The sequence below is a fragment of the Rhinolophus hipposideros genome (genome assembly GCF_964194185.1).
Source record: "Rhinolophus hipposideros genome assembly, chromosome: 1".
NCBI lineage: Eukaryota > Metazoa > Chordata > Mammalia > Chiroptera > Rhinolophidae > Rhinolophus > Rhinolophus hipposideros.
In genome coordinates, this window is record NC_138047.1 from 17,522,278 (window position 1) to 17,543,015 (window position 20,738).

General features: G+C 35.7%; 1 protein-coding gene across 1 annotated transcript in view; it reads right to left on the bottom strand.

Annotated features, from left to right (window-relative positions):
* The window catches only part of MALRD1 (MAM and LDL receptor class A domain containing 1), a gene marked incomplete at its 5' end in the record, with an annotated part of 573,210 nt that overhangs the window by 493,903 nt on the left and 58,569 nt on the right, over window positions 1-20,738 (bottom strand). Inside the window, 2 exons of the mRNA XM_081051765.1 lie at window positions 6,375-6,469; window positions 14,600-14,746. Coding sequence (XP_080907891.1) covers window positions 6,375-6,469; window positions 14,600-14,746 — 242 coding nt within the window. The remainder of the gene's footprint in view (window positions 1-6,374; window positions 6,470-14,599; window positions 14,747-20,738) is intronic.

Here is a 20,738-nt window from a genome sequence, read left to right on the forward strand (position 1 = left end):
CACTTATCAAGTGTGCAAGTCTGTGGATATTTACATGTAAATTAATTAACATTGAACAAAATTTAAAAATCATTTTCTCAGTTATACTCATCACATTTTAAGTGCTCAATAGTGATATGCAGCTAATGGCTACCAAACCGAACATACCATAGGGCCTTGATTTCCATCATCACAGAAAGTTCCACTAAACAGAGCTGCAAAGCACCTAAGTTAAAATTACACCAACCATTTAACATTAATTTACTACTTGTCATTGTAAAAGGATGTTATTTGCTTGACTCATGTCCAATTCATTAAAAAGCAGTTAAATAAAATGTTAGTGTGAAAGGCTTGGTTTTATTTCTCTTGGGTTTTCACTGAAGCACATTTTACATACAGTGTGACTATGTGGGACCCTGACCACTGTACTCGAGAGAATTTCATATGATTATAAAAGCCTCCAACAAAGCAGTTCTTTTAATTGCAAATTGGAGAGAAAAAATAAAGCTCAAAATGGTTTATTGTTTGTATTGTATTTTCTGATTTTATGTTATTTGTATGTTTAAAAATATCAAACTCTTAATTTTACTACCAAAGGAAATCACACCCTATCAGGTGACTTATCTACTATGTATAGGTTGAGCGGATGATCTCAGTTGTGCCACTTGCTCTTTGATGTCTAAGATGCCCTGTGGTGCTCCCTGGAGAATGGCCCGTTCTCTGATACTTAATTCTGTGAAGGACATAGTAGGGCATTATTTAGAAGTTTAAAATTATTTCTTCCTTATTTCTCTTTTCTGTTCCAGGTGACTTTGGTCAGTCTCCAATTGAAACTCTACTCTTCAAATGTTCTGCTTCTTTCCTCACCTTTCCTATAGTCTTTGTTTGGATTGTTTCCCTGTCTCAGAGCTGCTCGGTCAGGTCTTTTTCAGGTATATTGTGAACGCTCAGCTACCTCTGCCTTCTCTCCTTTACATCAGACTCTGTCTCATTGCTATACTTGTTATGTCTTCAACATCTAGAATAACATCTAGAATATAACATCTAGAATATCTAGAATATCTAGAATAACATCTAGAATAACATCTAGAATAACATCTAGAATATCTAGAATAACATCTAGAATATACTTGCTATTACTATATTGCTTTACTTGCTATGTCTTCAACATCTAGAATAATAAAAATAGTAAAAAAAAAGTTAAAAGAAAGGAAACAAGTTACAATATCTGTAGCTCCTCAAAATTCAGGTGGAAATAAGTACATCTGAGAAGAGAACTCATTTATCACACACATATACACACCACACACCTCATCATTACCATAGTGACTGTTAGGACTCCTACTCATAATTCTTTTGCCTGTGTATTCTTTGCCTAAAAAAGCTTAAGCAGAAGTTAGAAGTCTTCAAAACAGTATAATCTGTTTTTCTTATTTAAATGATTAATCGCCATGTGTTTTGATCATACACAAGTGGAGAGAGTGCCTTTCCACAATAACTGCTGCTTCCTCTAGAATCGATCACACACTCTAACATCTATCCTTGGATTAAACAAAACAAAAATGATCACACCATTCCAAATGTACTCCATAATTATTATCTTTTTTTCTAAATTTGTCTTGATAAGAGTTCATCACTCTACTTGGGGAACATTATAAGACAAGACCTTTCAAAACTCGTTGAGAGAGTTCTTATAAGTGGGTTATCATTGTTATACTATACTCACCCTTGGTAGCACTTAACACTGAATGGCTGTTAGTATCCCTCACTAAACTCAACTTTTTGTTAGGCCAAGCATGTGTTGAGGTTGTCTCTCTTGTATGCCCAGCACTGAGGGCTGTGATCAGCACAGGGCAGGTGAGCATGAGGTGTGTGTTGAATCAGAGAAAGAACGTTTCCATTGGTATCACTGCAAGCTTTCAGGGGACATGTCTCAGAACTATTTCTGTTCTTTTCCTTTTTATGTTCTATAATCTGAATCAAATGATGAATCATATGTCTTTCTCTCTCTGCTTTGGCTGCTGGAAAACTGAGATACAAATGTGTACTCTGGCCCTAACACACATTATTTTGAAACCAACTCATCTCTTGCTTCATCTATCTTTTTCATGATATCTTCATTCATTTTATTTTATTTTATGAAGTTGTTAATGAAAATATTAACATAAGTGCAGAACACATTGAGGAATTTAAAAAACATATTAGTTTGGTGCAAACATAATTGCGGTTTTTGCATGGTTGGAAGTTGTCTTTGATATTGGAATACGTTCTTAAATAAATGTGGTTATGTTATACACCATTTTACTCTGCCTTTCTCACTTGATGCTTTTTTGCTAATGTCATCACTTGCTGTTTATTTTATATGTATTTTAGACTATGGAAATGATGTTAGACAAAAAGCAAATTCGAGCGATTTTCTTAATCGAGTTCAAAATGGGTCATAAAGCAGAGACAATTCGCAACATCAGCAACACATCTGGCCTAGGAACTGCTAATTAACGTACAGTGCAGTGGTGGTTCAAGAAGTTTTTCAAAGGACACGAGAGCCTTGAAGATGAGGAGCATAGTGGCTGGCCATCAGAAGTTGACAACGACCAACTGAGAGCAATCATTGAAGCTGATCCTCTTACAACTACACAAGAAGTTGCCAAAGAATTCAGTGTTGAACAATGCACAGTTGTTCAGCATTTGAAACAAATTAGAAAGGTGAAAAAGCTCGATAAGTGAGTGCCTCACGAGCTGACCGCAAGTCAAAAATATTGTAATTTTGAAGTGCCATCTTCTCTCATTCTACGCAACTTCTGATCAAGAAACTGACCATTTCTTGATCAGATTGTGACGTGCAATGAAAAGTGGATTGTATACGACAACTAGCAATGACCAGTTCAGTGGTTGGACCAAGCAAAAGCTCCAAAGCACTTCCCAAAGCCAAAAGTGCACAAAAAAGGTCAAGGTCACTGTTTGGTGGTCGCTACTGGTCTCAACCACTACAGCTTTCTGAATCCTGGCAAAACCATTTACATCTAAGAAATATGCTCAGCAAATCAATGAGACACACTGAAAATTGCAATGCTTGCAGCCGGCGTTGGTCAACAGAAAGGGCCCAATTCTTCTCCATGACAACACCTGACCGCTCGTGGCACAACCAACGCTTCAAAAGTTGAACGAGTTGGGCTACAAAGTTTGGCCTCATCCACCATATCCATCTGACTTCTTGCCAACCAACTACCACTTCTTCAAGCATCTCGACAACCAGCAGGATGCAGAAAATCTTTCCAAGAGTTTGTCGAATCCCAAAGCACATATTTTTATGCTACAGGAATAAACACATTTATTTCTCATTGGCAAAAATGTATTGATTGTAATGGTTCCTATTTTGATTAATAAAGATGTGTCTGTGCCTAGTTATTATAATGATTTAACTTTCACGGTCCAAAACTGCCATTACTTTTGCACCAACCTAATACAAACAAGCAGTGAAAGCAGAAGCTTACTACTATCGATCTTCCTGTATTTAATTGTGAAGTCCTAAAAGTGCGATATTACGTCTTTTGTACAGCAACTCAAATATGAAAACTCATAAAATATTAATCCACATAAATCCCCTTCATATTTGATATTTCCTAGTTAATTGAAAACAGTGAGAGCATTTCAATACCAATAAGAAATAGTGGCTCTGGCTCCCACATGTTCTATTTGTCCTACCGTGTTTCTCCGAAAATAAGACCTAGCTGGACCATCAGCTCTAATGCGTCTTTTGGAGCAAAAATTAACATAAGACCTGGTATTATATCATATTATATCATATCATATATCATATCACATTAGACTGGGTCTTATAGTAAAATAAGACCAGGTCTTATATTAATTTTTGCTCCAATAGACGCATTAGAGCTGATTGTCCTGATAGATCTTATTTTCAGGGAAACACGGCATCTCTTGGCCATTAAAGGGAAAATTGCCAAGTTTCCACTAGTGACTGAAGGAACGTTTGAAGCTTTTAAATTAAAGTCCACATCTTGAACAATGATTAACTAGGAACAATTGTGCACGTTGATGCCATGTGTTGGCTATACATAAAGTACAAGGTAATGCATGCAAAATGACTCTGAAAGTCTGCTGTTACAAAAGGGTACTCAAATGATAACTTCATGTTCCTTTAAAGTCCTTTTAAAAACAATTCTTAACTGTATTAGCCTGATATGATAATGTAGAGAAAAAAATCACATAATGTTATAAAATGAAGGCTTTCATCATACAAAGTGCTAGTTATCTCACTGCCTCACACTCTATCATTTTATAATGAAGAACATTTGCTGTTCCATGAATACAGCTATTATCAATGTGTTCCAATGAGAAAGATCGGCTGGTTTTTCTGATTACTCAAGAAGATAAGAATTTGGTTTGTTCCCTTATCCTGTAACTTTTATGAAAGGTAGTATCACACACTACCACTGACTTATAAAAAAGGAATACTATATTCTTAAAACATTTCTTTGGGAGAGAACATTAGTTATGTATACCCCAGACTATAAAAAACCTTCTCTAACAGCCTACTACTACCTCCTAAACTGGAAAGTATTATAAAGTAATCCAAATATTCCGCCCCTAACTCACAGAGTACTAACAGTGAGGCAGATGCGGACAAAAGGGTAAAACACCTCTTCGGGCAGTCTGTAACAGCACCCTGAAACACTCTTACTTTTCCAAAACCAAGCAAACCACTAGTCGGTATCTGAGGCCTGGGGAGGTGGAGGACTCAGTTCTGAGAGAAACACCATCAAGCACCTAAACTGCCCATCGTTTTCACAAAGACCTCCCCTAAGTAAATTCCCAATTTAAGTAACAAGAGAAAAAAAATATCCTCAAGTAAAAATAATCATAAATTGAAATGCAGTCCCAGTGACCACAAGTTAATGGTTACTAGCATAGAACAATGGGAAATGGAAATCATCTTTAAAAAGAATAAAAAATGTATGTGATTTCTCAGTGAGTCTCAGAAATTTCTAATGAGCCCTTAAGGTTTTCAATTTTTTGTAAAAGAGGTAGAATTAACACATTCCAGTCCTTTGTATCCAGTGTATTTAATGTATTTAACAATAATAATCGCTTTACTTTGGTATTAGGACCTTGAAAGAGTAAATTCAAAGTGTCCAGATTCTTAAACAAAACATACATGCAAACAAACAAAAAACAACTGTATCTATCACATAAGATTTAATTAAAATAAACCAAAAGTGGGAGAGTGTAGAGTGCATTTGAGTGAAGTGGAAGTCCAGGCAGTTGTTTTAATCCTAATCCCCACCAAGAAATGGGTAGGAAAATAGCAAGAGGTGGGGAAAAAAGAGGAAGGACAACTTATTACGAGTTTTACGAACTCACAGACTTCTATCAAGCTGAAAACATAATTAGATTTATACCTCTGGATAATATGTAATTTAGTACCAGGAATGCCTGAGTAAAGTGCTATAACCCCGAGTTTATAGGTGATGAATTTAGTGTGTGGCAGTATTGATTTCTTCATTATTTTCTGATAACTAAAGGGAGAGAAAAATGAGCTAAAGTGAGCTGAAGTCTTAAAGGCTTAGAGCCATTTCAGATATCTTCAAAGGACTGAAAGAAAGACAAGCTGAACAGAAACATCTAATTTAGATTTTAACTTTATGGAAAGGAAGGAATTATGTTTAGTGAACCCCCACTATGTGCCAAATACTTTGCTAGGTCATTTATTTAATCCGATTTTAATCCTCACAACCATGTGAAGAGGCATGCTAACACATATGCTCCAATGCAGACACCAAGTCTCAAAGAAAGCATATAATCTGTGGAAGAACTGAGATTCAAAAAATGGCAGAACTGAGATTTGAACCAGGTCTGTCTGACTCCAAAGTCTCCACTTCCTTCTCTGCCTTGCTATAGAAATGAACTGACTATCCTAATCCCTTCTTCGTCTGTGTTTACCTGGCACCAGAAGGACTAATTGAAAAAATAAAATTTCGGAAACGCAATTATTTTTTTCTGCACAGACTTAACTTTCTTTATTCATCCTTTCATTTTTTTCAATAAGCACTCCTGATTTTATTTAATCAATTAACATTGTTGGCCAAAATAACAAGCAGTTTTGGCAACATATATCTGCAGCGTTAGATTATTGAAAGAACTATGTGGAAATAATATAAAATGACAAAGGTATCCTTTAATAGGTTCCCTCAAAAAAGAATTATATGTTGCAAATGGTCTGTTGAATGGACATGACTTTTCATGTTGAAATAGCTCATAAAAACCTCTTAATTTATTATGAAAATGGTAGTAAAACATAGCAGGCAATCGCTAGCTTGAGAAATCAAAGCCTAACAGTTTGCAAACACAGAATGGCAATTCCAATAGCAGTTTACCTGACATGGGGTAGAGGCAGTGAGTGATTTTAGAACAGGACTTGCGAGCTTGGCCACTCCAGGTGATTGACGTGCCCCAAAATAAATAAATGATCCTGCAAAAATGAACAAAGTCATATGGATACAAGTTCTATTGCTATACATTTAGCAATTCTTTGTTCTAGCATCTTATCCTTGCACACATTTAACAGTCAGATAAAGAAAATTACATTTTTGCTTATTTACCATTAAGCTCTGTAGATAACCAAAAGTGCTTTCATATGGATAACATTAAATATTTAAAATAAAATCCAATTGATTAAAAACAAGCTCTTGAACTAATCCTCTAAACAAATATTTTATTGGCTTATCTCAGGTCATAAAGTTTGAAATCAAATTAAATGAAGCTTCTAAGCTTACAATTAGATAGTCAACATGCCCCTACGAAATTCCCATGAGAGCTGTATTTTGAAGTTCCTTGACAAAGTACTAAAGGATAGGATCCTATGGAATGAGTTTGGTTTCTCCTGGGGCTTACATGTTTGACATTGTTGTCTGTGCTAGTGGGGTTGAAAGCTTAATTAAAGATCTAATCTGAGCATTAACAAAAATAACTGCTTTTAGATTTCAACTACAGTGGATGTGCTCATGGCAAATGTACAGTGGGATAACATCTCTTAGCAGCTCAAAAGATCACACATCTGAATTGCTGTCAAGAGAGCTGTTGTCATAGAATACTGAAAATTTACAAGGAAGGCTATGCCAAACAATGTCAAGGTCTGATCCTGCCCTTTGATACACACGAAGTGATGGGCAAGTTGAAAAGCTTGTGGTATTTTTACTGGAAAATATCACATTCAGAAGGTGATTTTCCTACATATAAGTAAGGCAAAGCTAACCACACAGAAGGGATTTCAGAATTAAAATGTACTATTTTACAGATACCACCACATGCTAAACAACCAAGGTTGCAAGTCAGCTGTGTCATCTCTTGAGTGGGAAAAATGAAACCCAGTTTATATGGGCTTTAAATCTCAAAGGCAACTGGGAAGGAAGAAGACTACTGTTCCCAAATTACAACCTAAGAGTAATGGAAACTGTGTACACATAAGTTCATTAAATTCTCTAGGATTCACCTATAAAAGAATAAAGTAGGAAAAGATGATTTTGAAAAATTATTCCAAATAAAAGAGAGAAAATGTTACTTAATAAGATTTATTTCCCTGTAAAAAACAAAAACAAATATATTCTACATTAAAAATCCTCAGGTTCAAGTAAAACTCAAGTGAATATTTTCAAAGGATTAATCAGAATTCTAAAAATTACCAAATATTCAAAGATCTAATTCTTTTAGACATTTAAAACAATATGTGTAATTTCAAACAAGCAGCTAATAAAGAATGGAATATAAAAGCACTAAAACTCCAAAATTTAAAAGACAAAAAGGGTTTGAATAAATTGGTTATGGCACAAAATAACTGGAAATGTGAAAAGAAAATCTAGAAATGTACAGCCACACAAATGAGTTTTATTTAATTTTTAAAGAATATTTGCAACATTATTCAAGGGATTCTGGGTCTTAGAAAAATATAGAGAGCTCCCTGATTCATTTCATGATGTAAAATATATTTAAGAAATTGAGAAAATAGGAGGGAAAAAAACTATAGAGCAATATCACTCATGATCAGAGATACAAAAGTCTAATAAAATGTTATCAATTACATTTGATATCCTTATCAAATAATTATATGTCCTGAACAGAGCTTTCCAAGAACGGAGGTTTGGTTTAATTCAGCAGCTCTATCAACATAGTCAAACACATCAATAACTTAAAAGGTAAAATCATAGACTCATATCAACAAATATTAAAAACACTGTAACTAATCAGCCATTTCAAGTAACAAACCTCAATAAAATATTAAAAGAAAACAATTAAATATAGGCTAATGGTCAAATGCCTCCCAAAAAACATCCTAAGTGGCAAACAGCAAAATAAGTTTAATTAAAATTAGAAACTAACTGGAGATTTCTGTTATCATTATTAGAGATAATTTTAGATAATATTAATTATCTTAGACTAATATTATCTTATAGGTCTAGGGCACATAGAAGTCAAGAAAACAATATATCTAGTAAACATCATAGAAAAATAGAAATAAATAATTGTAAAAATAGAAATTCCTAAGGATTCTATTTTTTTTATAATGACAAGTATTAATAAGAGAATTGGTTATGCAAATGGAAATAGAGAAATATCTTTATGTTATTTTTATTAACTTGAGCAATAAGATTCTAGATGCAGAAATGATGAAAAATATTCTCTTTATAATAACATTAATACAAAATACATAGGAAGAAAGTTAACAAGAATGGACAGAACTTACAAGAAAAACATTGTAAAACCTTATAGAAGACTATGAGATTTTCCATAAGAAATAACATAATTTAGGTGGAAAAATGATGACATAAAAACATTGTTAGTAAAAACTGATTTGGAAACTAAATGCAATCTTAAGAGAATTGTAACCAAATATTTGAAAAATGAATAATATTGTCTTAAAATTTATATGTGCAGGTAAAGGGTAAATTTGAACTCTGAGCCCAGACCCAGGGACTTCTAGGAATTCTTGTATTTATCTTCTCACAAGCCTGCTCTGCAGAACATACTGAGTAAAGAGAACTATGGAATTATGGTATACCAAGGAGACTGTTTCTGGCATACTGAATTGTTCATTGTAAAAATCTTGTACACCCACACACCCCAGAGGGGATACAAGACTAGCACACTATAAAAATTTAAAAATGGAGGGGTCAGTTTCCTGGGTTAAACTGTCCATGCCAGCCTCAATCTCATCTTTCACATGCAATGGCCCAGAAGGGACTCCTCACGTGCTGTGAGAACATTAGAGACCAGACATTATAATGACTATAGATACAAATATATAAAAATTACCATATAGAATAACTAAATAAATCATAAATAAAATAAATAAAACCAACCAAATGAGATTTGTTTCAGGAATGCCAAGACTGTTTCTTATTTGAAAAACCATTCAGTGTATAAACAAAAAAGATATGACAATCATATGATCATCACAATAGACACTGAAAAAAGCATTTGACAATTTTTAAAATACATTCATTGTTTACATAAAAACTTAATAAATTATGAATAGAACAGAACATCCTCTACTGATAAAACAACCTTTCAGCAAATATAGCACTTAAGGTTGAACTACTGACATCATTTCCTGAGACAAAAACAAGTATAGCACCTATCACTAGCTATATTCAATATTTGTCTAGAAGTTCTAGACAGTGCAATGAAATAAATATATAAATATATATATAAAACATTATATATGTAACATTATATAATATACATATATAATAATATAATATATATATTTGTTTATATGTATTTATTTGTATTTGTTTACATATTTGTGTATATATATGTATATACATACATATATATATGGCTTAAAATTTAGAAAGAAATTTTCATTATTTACAGACAAAATAATTGTGAATCTAGAAAATCAAAAAGAAAACAAACTATTAGCTATAATAAATAAAATTAGCAAGGTCATTGGATATAAGGTCAACATTTTACACTGCGTTTCTATAATACTAGCAACAGTGAAATAAAAGTAACTAAAACTTAGGAAAACGTTAGCAAAAGATTTTTAAAACCTATACATTGACAGCTGCAAAGCATTATTTAGAGAAATTAAAAAGATATAAATAAATTGAAAAGATAATTTGTCAACAAAATACAAATAAAGGTTACATATAAGAAATTATTTTATACCCATAAGAAATCATTTTACAGTCATAAATCGGAAAAATTTTAAGAGAACAGAATGCCAACTGCTAGTAGGCAAATGGAAAAATGCACTCCTATTTTGCTAGTGAAAATTTAAGTATTAAAATTTTTAGGGAAAGTATTCTACCAAAATTTATTAAAACTATAAATACATGTCTTTCTGTGAAAATATAGGAGTTTCCATCCCAATTACCTATTGCATAGAATTAAAAGCACCTTATGTAAGAAAATGTGTCCAAGAATGTATTTTGAAGCATTGTCATGATATTGTCACTCAACAGGGGATGGCTAGATACATTATGGTATATCCAGTACAAATAAATGGGAAAAAAACAAACAAAATGAATTAGGCTTCTCCTATCCAGGCAAAGTTGAGTATCATGGACCAGATTTAATCTTCTGTCCTAAGCTAGCAAAAAAATAAAAACATAAAAATAATATGTATATATTATATTGTATTGTATTGTATTATATTGTATTGTATTGTATATATTATTATATATTATATATTATATTACTAAAAATAATATATATATATATATATATATATATATATATATATATATATATATATATATATTAAACAATGGTTTCCACATGTAGGACAATTGGAATGTAGAATCACTGAGTAATGATCTCTGAGAGAGGGGAATCAAGCGAGCTAAGCCGACAATGTTCCCATGTTCCTGCCTAGACAGAATTTCCAGCTGCCACAGCAGGAGTGTGTTGTTCTCTTCAAGTTGAAAAGATGAAGTTGGTACAGTGGAGACACCGAAGTGGCTAGAGTTCATAAGGCAGAGTGCTAGGAATAAGAGGACTGTGAAGAGAGGAGCTTCATAGATCTGCAGAGAGTTCCCCCCAAATCTCCACCTGAGTACTGAACAGTGCCTAACTGTGAGGAAACTACCTGAGATTGGGGGGCAACAACAGAAGTGGGCAGCTGCAACATTTCGGAAAGGTCACAAAGGCCCAGAAATGACAGCGTTTTCTCAGTAACCACAGTGAAAAAAATTAATGATACAAGCATTGGACAGAGTACCAAAGCCAAATGAGAACTTATGCCAAGACAAAAAACTATATGCTAATATTAGAATACATTCACAATCACCAACATTTGGAAACAACCCATAAGTCCTTCAACTGGTGGGTGAGTGGAGACACAAATGGTAGTTGATCCATACAATGAAATACTACTCAGCAGTAAAAATGGGAGGAACTACCCCTGCAATCAAGAACATGGATGAATCTCCAATCCATTAGGCTCGGACTGAAAGAAGCCAGATTCAAATCACTACGTGCTGCATGATTCCATTTACATTCTAACAAAGGCAAACCTATAGGACAGAAATCAGATCAGCAGATGCCAGTGACTGAGGGAAAGAGGTGTTGACTCCGAAGTGGTGTAGCAGAATTGTGGAGGCGATGGCACTGTGTTATATCTTGTGATAGTGACCCAATTATATGTGTTTATTCTGACTCAATAAACAGTACACCAAAAAGGGTGAATTTTACTGCATTTAAATTATATTTTAACATGAAATAATGACTTGGAGGAATTATCATGAGCTATCTTTAGTGAAGAAAACAAGGTCAGGACAGTAGCTACAATATGATCTCATTTTTGGTAAAATATACAATCACAAAAAAACTTATACATATCTACTATGTATATAGGCTGTTTGGAAATCTAACAGAGTAGCTAGGAATGGGAAAGTCGAAGCCAACCAAAAAAGGAGGGTAGAAAAATCAAGGATTTACTTGAAAAAGAAAAGCTACATAATGTCATACCATTCATTTTTTGTGTAAAATTACACATGGGAGGTGTGCATGTAAGAGGAAAAATACTGGAGATTAAACAGGTTTTTTTAAAGCTGTAATCCATAAACATAAAGCTGTAAGAACATAAAGAACTGGCACTCTGTGGTCTTAGATATGGAAAATGTAAGATTGACTCTGCTGCATTTCCTCAGAAACTTCCATTTCACTTGCTCCTTTCTCTTCCTGGTACTAGTTTTATTCTCCTCATTTGTGATTGAAGATTACTAGTGATTATCTCAAGGTTCGACAGTAACAATCATGAGTGAAGAAGTGTTGACTCAATGACTAAGATATTCCTTTGATTTGCTCTTTCTAAAAAGAGAAAGACTGTATATATATATTTTTCATCCCTCACACTTTGAATCATAACAGCTACCCAGTTTAATCAGTTTATTGTTATCTTTCAATACTGTTTATATCACAGGAAAACAAAGTGGGTCTTTCAATATTTAATCAAAGGGTCCTTTTACAATCCTTTTTTTTAGCAGAAATCCTAATTAATTATAAGAAGGCAAGAGTCTCAAGGTGCATTTTAAATGTGTTTTTTAATTGCCATGGCCCTGGTGGTATTCCTAGTATTCCTACTAGAGTGAACAAAAACTATCTATTAATGTTTATTGAGCTCTTACTATATGAAAAACTTTAACAGGTATTATTTCATTTAATTCTCATAATAATTTTATGTGGAAGATACTTTTATTTTCCCTATTTTCTGGCTAAAAAAAGAAGAAGGCGAAGGAGAAGAAGGTGGAGGAGGAGGAGGAGATTTAGGCAATGTGCACAGCATCAGCACCTTGACTTAATCCTGGGCAGCCAGTGTGTCCTTTACTCTGCTGCGGTGGATGTCACCTAAGGCCACCACACACACTGTGTGTGTAGCTTCCTTTTAGGAATCACTGCTTTGGCTTAGGCCTATATCATCTCTCACTGATTTTATTTCAACACATTCACGTTTTGTTTTGCTTTGCTTTATTTTTATCCCAGGCTTTCACAGTCTCCATTATCCTCATCTCAGGAAAAATAGCCTTTTAGAACAAATCTGATTGGTCACATGCTTTAATATGAATAATTAGGTCACCTTTATCCTCCTGAAAAATTTTAAATTCATAGGCACTCTCTGCTGTCCCCTTCTTTCCTCTCCTGTTTATCTGTTCTATACTCCCTGTCCAAATACACACATCTCTTCACCAGAACTACCTGCACATCTCCCATCCTTTTCCAGGATATTTCCTCTAATTAGAATACATTTTCTGCCATCTTTCCTTGGTTCTGCCATCTCTCCTTGGTTCCTTACTTCTACCTTCCTGGCTGCTTTTATCTTCAGAGCTCAGTTCAGAAGTCACTTCCTTCAGTGAGGCATCTCAAATCCACTTGAGTCACCATCCACCTCCTATAAAGCATTTTTCATATCTCATTGCAAATCCTGACTTATATGCTTCAGTTACTAGACTCTGACCACCATAAGGCAGGGAACTAGGTTTTCACCTGTGCACACCCAGGTCTAGTATATATGGTATATATTCAATAATTGGTTTGAAAAAAGAAAAAGAACCAAAACATTATATGAGCTTGGAGATAGTGTACTACGAATATATAGTTTCAATAACTAATAGTCTTCCTTGTGTTTTAAACTGTAAATTTAATCCACTCTGCCATAGACTCTTAAAGAAAAAATAAAACTCATTGGCACAAAAGTAAAAAGTAAGACCTTACTCTACTGTCAACTAGTGAGCTGGTTTTACAGTTTTAGACAACAGATGATGACCAGTAGAGAGAACCATCCACTATATGCTAATATCCTCCCCTGACCAACGCCCGTTTCCAATGGCTGTAATTAAAAAATGTGATCAACAGTCTTTGTTTTTGGCATACTTCTTTGAAGATCTCAAAAGGGAAACAAATAGAATAATGTCCAATGGGGTTATCTGTGCTTAAAGAGTTTCCATAGTACAGTTTTGCTGTTATAAAGTTAATATGATACTACTGTATCTGGGAACTGACATCTAAATAAAACAAACAAATGAAAAAAACACAACAAATCTCTTCTGTTTTCCTGGGAGTTTCACAAACCTTTATTGGAATGCTATGTGTAGTTATAAGTGCTCTATTTTAAGAGGATATGTAAATATTGTGGTTAAAAATATATATGGGGAAGAAGCAAGATTGTTTCTTACAAAGAAGCATTAAGAGTGACTAAACTGCATTCAAATATTTGTAGATTTCTTTTATGGATAGTGCTAAATCTCTGTTCTCAAGAAGAAGATTATACTTTTTTCTGTTTTGCAAAAATTAGATTGCTCTAAAAAGAAGATAAGCCTACTATACATAATTCCTTGCACCAAGAGAAAATTATCAGACTTTTCTCCTCTATGCCTTCAATACAACCATTTAAAAAATGTGACAACAAAAATGTTACTCATTAAAACAATGCTCCTTTCAAGAAGCTCAATTCATTGCAATTAACTTGATCAGTAAATTTAAACCAACACAAACCAGAGTTCCGTGTATATGAATATAGTCAATAGAATGAAAATACCCAGTACAATCATTCCACAACATGAAACAAAGACAGCTTTTTTTTTTTTTTTAAATGTCCTACCATGATTTGCGTTTGCTATGTGATGAGCATCAGGAAGATGGTTCTCTCCACTGGTCGATCCTTTCACAAGTTCCCAGTGTGAATCTTCTGTGAAAAATGCCTCCCAGCCGCAGAAACCAGACTCAAAGTCACATGTGAGGTAATTTGCTGTTATGCATGGAAAAGAAAACAGGTGAAGAGTTATGAAGTCGGAGCATGAAGTGAAACATTGACTCTATACTAGCCAATCAATTTAGGATATAAGAATAATCATTCTACTTTGCAAAGAATGTTTGCTGATTATCAGGATACGTTTCCTTTTCCAACCTCACAAAGTTTTCCATGTGTTGAGTTCTACCTACAAGTCTGGCACATTTTATCCTGGTTGGCCATCTCCACTGTATTTAATGATACAAGGTAAAACTCTAGAGCTTTTCAGGTACCTAATGCACCTGCAAAGAGGAACAAGATTTACCTGAGATGGCAATAAATATATACATATATTTAAAAGGAAGGAATTTAACTTAGACAATCAAAAAAAAAAAGAAGAAGAAGAAGAAGAAGAAGAAGAAGAAGAAGAAGAAGAAGAAACAGCTTAACCATTTTGGAATTGCTGTTAAGTTAGATATCCCAAACTTTGCTTTTTTTCCCCTCCTAATACCAAACTAAAAAGTTCAGACGTACTTAAGTTCCTAAATTGACCACAAAAGAATTAGTTCTAGAGAAAGTAAAGATTTGGAATAAGCAGTCATAAGCATCTTTCCCAGTTTTGTCACCAAATTAGTAAGAAAAACTAATTTCAGAGAACGAGGCAGTAAACTAGAAATTTTAACAACTCGCTTTGTGCTTTTGAGAAATTAGTTTTTATGTGCTTAAATTTCCTTTTCCTAAAAGAATCATAGTTGTCTGGGGGATAAATTAAAACAATTAGTTTTAAATATTTCCAAATATTCCTCCTAATGCAGAGGCATTTTTTTTTTATAACAGAGAAAGACAGGACAAAATAATTCTTGGCCAGAAGAAACCAGAAGTTTTGACAAGCTTTTCAAGATCTTAATGCTATTATTTTTAATAATAACAGAAGTGTTACCACTGAGCTCCTTTTCTGTGCGAAGTATTTTGTGCATACCACCATTAATCTTCACAAATACTGTACACAGTATGCGTAGTTTTCCCCAAATGAGAAAAATGGCAGTAAGTAACTTGCGTATGTTAAGTTTTAGTAAATGGAACATCCAGGCTTTGAACTGTCTGATGCAAAAGCTTATACTTTGATACCTCCCTAAACTAGGGACTGTCTTTTCATTAAAAGACCCCATCACCATATGCTTGCTCCTAGCCATTATTTTCAATTTTAAATATGACCGATTTGACTAGTATATTGGATAAGTTCACTCTATCTTAATCAGAGGATCTTCAAATTTATACAAATAGGGATATGCCTGGTTTCATGACTAGATATTTCATCACTAACATGTCAACTCTAAAACACTAAAGTGCACCATGCAGAAAACAATGCCACTGAAATTTTCTCTACATGTAAATCAAATGTTTAGGTCTCAGAGCTATGGTTATTCAGATAGTCATGTAATGGATATATAATGTGAGATATATTTTTCCTTCACAAGCAGAAATTATTTTCTCCCACAAATGGATTTCCCCAAAAATAAAATTAGCTACAGTATAATAAGGAGAAATGGTTCACATTACTTAATGGTGAGTCAGTATGACAAGGAAATGCCATTTGCCCATATACCTAAGTGGAAATCAATTGCTTCTGGATGTGTTCTTTTCTCAGCTCAGCTCCAGTTTATAGGATACTGCCATTGATAAAAACGTACTCTTCAAATGAGAGTCCCTTCTGGTTTGCCATAGTCTTAAGCACCTGTAACCTAGTGGTGACTGTCTCCCTGGGCCTCCAGGAAACCCTTTGGTCTAGTTCCTTGGTCCTCTAAGAACTGTACTACCTACTAAACCACCTCCCAGCTCTTCTAAGTCAGTTGGTGGGGTACAGAAATGTGCAAGATTCGAAAAACATACTTGATCTTCGAAATATACTTAAAGTTCCAAATTCTTGGTTGTGAACTTGGTCAAGGAATCATTCCACCTCCCCGCAAGGGGACTCCCAATTCCCTTGAGACACATTTCCAAGGCATAGAAAACTTTCCATGGGTAGGCTGGGTCGGCCCAGGATTACCCCAGTTTATGCCTGTTGTCCTAGCATAATAATTACTACCTCTCATTTTCCTCTCAACTGTCCCTATTAGAGCAATAAATTCAATATTGCCCTATTAGGGCAATAAATTATATACTGATACACAAAGGAAGCAATGCTGTGCAAATAAACTTATTCACTCCAGGTGGCCAACTACCTATTACACTACCTATTGTAGTAACCATCCTATTCCCCAACTAGGACTTGGTATGAAATGGTTGTAAGACCAGTGAGTGTGGAAATGGAAAGTACAACATGACCCAAGCATCCCGAAATCCTTCAACAGACTCTTCAGAATTGTGTCTGTATCACTTAACTACAAAGATGTAGACTTCAAGACACAGTAACTTTGGTTTATATAAATGTTGAAATTTGTCTTTAGGAGAAAAAGTTCAAACCATTTATTTCATTACTTGGATGTTTTATCAGTTAAAATGCCAATTATTGCACTTTCCACAGAACACCAAACACTAGTCCTTTGAAAAATAAAAATTAATTTTTAAAATCCATCACCATAAATATATGTAAAAGCAAAATGGTTCAATCACCTCTGTAAAAAATTGTGGTGAATTACTCAGTTATTTTTACCAATGACATTTGTTCCAGTACACTTCAAAGGACATTTTTAAAGCTAATATTCTAGAAATTTAACTGCACTATAAAATATAAGTCAAATTCCAGTCACCACAGTTGGAAGTTCTTCCACTAATATTTTCCATACATACTTCAAAAAGTTTATAGTGAAGTTATAAATATCTAAAGAAAACCAGGAGGGCCAAACACATTCTGGCAATGAATAAATGCCTTATGATACCGTGTAAGCTAAATGGTGAATATTGTAAAATCTCAAAAATCATCTATTCATATTATAAACAATGTATTCATCATAAACAGTGATTTTTATTACTGAGGCTTTTATTTAAATTTCAGTGATTACAGAATACACTTCACCATTTCTAAATCAGAGCATAAGATATGCCACTGTTCATAATTTTAGTGAAATTTCACTGAGTTCATCAGTTACAGCAATATTTTTAATTTATGACAAAGCTTTCTCTTGAATATTTAACCACTGCAGCACACTGGCAGAAGAAAAATAATTTCATTGTGGCGGCTGAGGAAAATTCTTCTGGATCATAAAAATTAAAATATTTATGAATTCTCCATTTCAGAAGTAAACCAGTTCTCTATTACATAAGAAAAAAAGTATGTATGTGAATGAATGGGGAATGTTCCATTCACTAAGCATATATTATAGGTTTTAGTATGATTATATTATATACACATTTTGTTAATATTTATTAAGAAACTATAAGAATCTATTCCCCACTAAACATACATATATTTCCCTTGCCCTCAGGAACTATTTCAATATTCAATAATTTAAAAAAATGTATGAAATAGATCCAGAGACAGTATCACAGTAAAAATTAAATGGATTGTGTTGAATTCATGGTTTATGCTTCTTTCACTTGGATATTGAACCAACTTCTCTTTTGAAGTGTAACAATTTACATTAGCATTTTAAATGCCCCAACAAGTTCTACAAGTAAAAGAAAGTGTTTCCCCAGATAATTTTCCACTGTTTTAATTTAAACAAAGATCTATCCTTTCATCCTTTTTGGAGCGTGCGTGCACACACACACACACACACACACACAATTTTTTATATGCTATGATTAAAAATTAGATATTTATTTTTTCAAAATTCTATTGTGACAAAATATAGATAGCATGAAATATACTTTAACCATTTTGTGTAGTTTAGTGGCATTAAGTACATTCACACTGTTGTACAACCATCACCATAATGCACCTCTAAAACTCTTTCATCTTCCCGAAGTGAAACTCCATTCCCATTCAACACTAACTCCCCATTTTTCCCTCCACCTTACCCCTAGCAACTACCATTCTGATTTCTGTTTCTATGTATTTGATTCCTCTACGTACCTTATATAAGTAGAACGATATACTTACCCTTTTGCGACTAGCTTATTTCACTTGGCATAATGTCTTCAAGGTTCATACATGTTGCAGTGTGTCTAAACATTCAGTGTATTTTATATGCAAATTGTTCAGCTAGCCAATGTATACTTTTAGATATGTTTGGCACATATTCTGATTATTTTATTAGAGATAATTTAATTATTTGCATATATTTTATTGAATGTCTCTATTTATAATCATATTAATAACTGTCAAAAAGCTATTGTCAGGAATCATGCAGCAGTTGTCCTTTGGAGACTGGCTCATTTCACTTAGCATAATGATTCCATATAGATGAAGTATGAAAAAATACTCAAGTCACAGAAGCAGAGAATAGAACAGTGGTTACCAGGGGCTAGGGAGACAGGGAAATGGGGTGTTGTTCAATGGGTATAAAATTTCCGTTATGCAAGATGAATCTGTTCTAGAAATCTACTGTACAGCAGAGTGCCTATGGTGGACAATACTGTCTTGTCCACCTTTTTCAAACGTTTTGCTCACTTGTCTGCTCCACCAGCAGTCAGCAGGACCAGTGGTTTTTCCTGTTGTTGTTTTTTGTTTGTTACATCATTTAAATGACCTATTTGAATGTGCTGTCACAGCATAGGCGATGAGGCCTTTTAAGGTCGACTTGGTGACGTTTTACTGGCCGGGAGCACGCAGTCTGCTTACAACTTTCACAGGTGATGCCTTCCACTCAGTCACGATTACAAGGTTTCTAACAAATTCTGCAAAGGGCTTGAAGCGAACCTAGTTAGTGCTCTGTGCGCACCGCACACAGGCACTTCTCTCCACGACAGGTGGAGTCCTCCCCACCGGCGTGAGTTGCTCTGGCTCCTCTCGCCCACCTGGGCTCCCAGTTCGCCCTCACCACGGCCTGGGCCTCGTCCTCCTCCCAGGACTACGGTCCTGGGGCCGCCTTCCAGGCCAACTCTCGCTCCTGGGGCCTCAGCTGGTGGCCCTGACTCCCCTCCAGCGCCCGGACCTCTGACCGCCTGCCGGGCACTCGACCCCTTCGGGGGGGCACGCGGCAGGGAACCCCGAGCGAGTGCCCCGGGACAGCGCCGGGAAGCTGCCCTGATCCGGGGCCGGGGCCGGGGTCGGCTGCGCGGGTTCCGTGCAGCCGCGCGCTCCCGCACGAGCGCCGCACGCCGGCGGCCTGGCTTCACCTGTAAGGCCGCGTCGTGGCTACTGGCCCCGCGCGCCCCCTGGCGCAGGCCCGGCTCACCTGTGGTAGGAGGGCCCTGAGCTGTTGCCAAGGATAGCCATGGAAGGCCTGGGGGGCTGCTAGCTACCCGCTTCCGGGAAAGAGGAGGAAACGGGAGGGAGCCCCCGCCCCGGTGCCACCAGCCGCCCCAGCGCTGCGCCCTTGCCCTTGGCGGCCCGCAGGTATGGGTACCGAGTAGGGGCCAAGGCCAGGTACATGTGAGCGTCCAGCTCCTCAGCCCCCAGGCCAGACATACGCGCAGCCCTGCCAACTTAAGAGGGCAGTTCTCATCAGCGTGCTATATTAAAAAATAAAAGGAGGGGGTGTCGTGTGGGATCTCTGGTCCTGCTAGCAGCATAAGAACGCAGGATATGGTGAGACCAAAAAGGAACACCCAGGGAGTCACAGATAGGGGAGTCATACCACTGTATTCTCGCTGGCAGCTGGGTTGGAGACACAGGAAGCAGGCTCTACCTGATCCACAACCTGCCCTCCGCTTCTCTGCTAACCAATCAACCAACCAACCCCCCAGTGGAGCCAAGGCAGTTACATTAGTGGCCAATGGCTAACCCATAACAGCTGATGACCAACTAGTCAGAGCTGAGGTCCATCTACTACCCGAGCCAGTACATTTCCACGTGAGGCCGAGAGCCTGGAAACTGCTCTGTGGGACTCTGTCCCCACAGGGGGACACAAGGAAAACTTTGGAGGTGAAGGATATGGTGATGGTTTCACAGGTGTATGCATACACA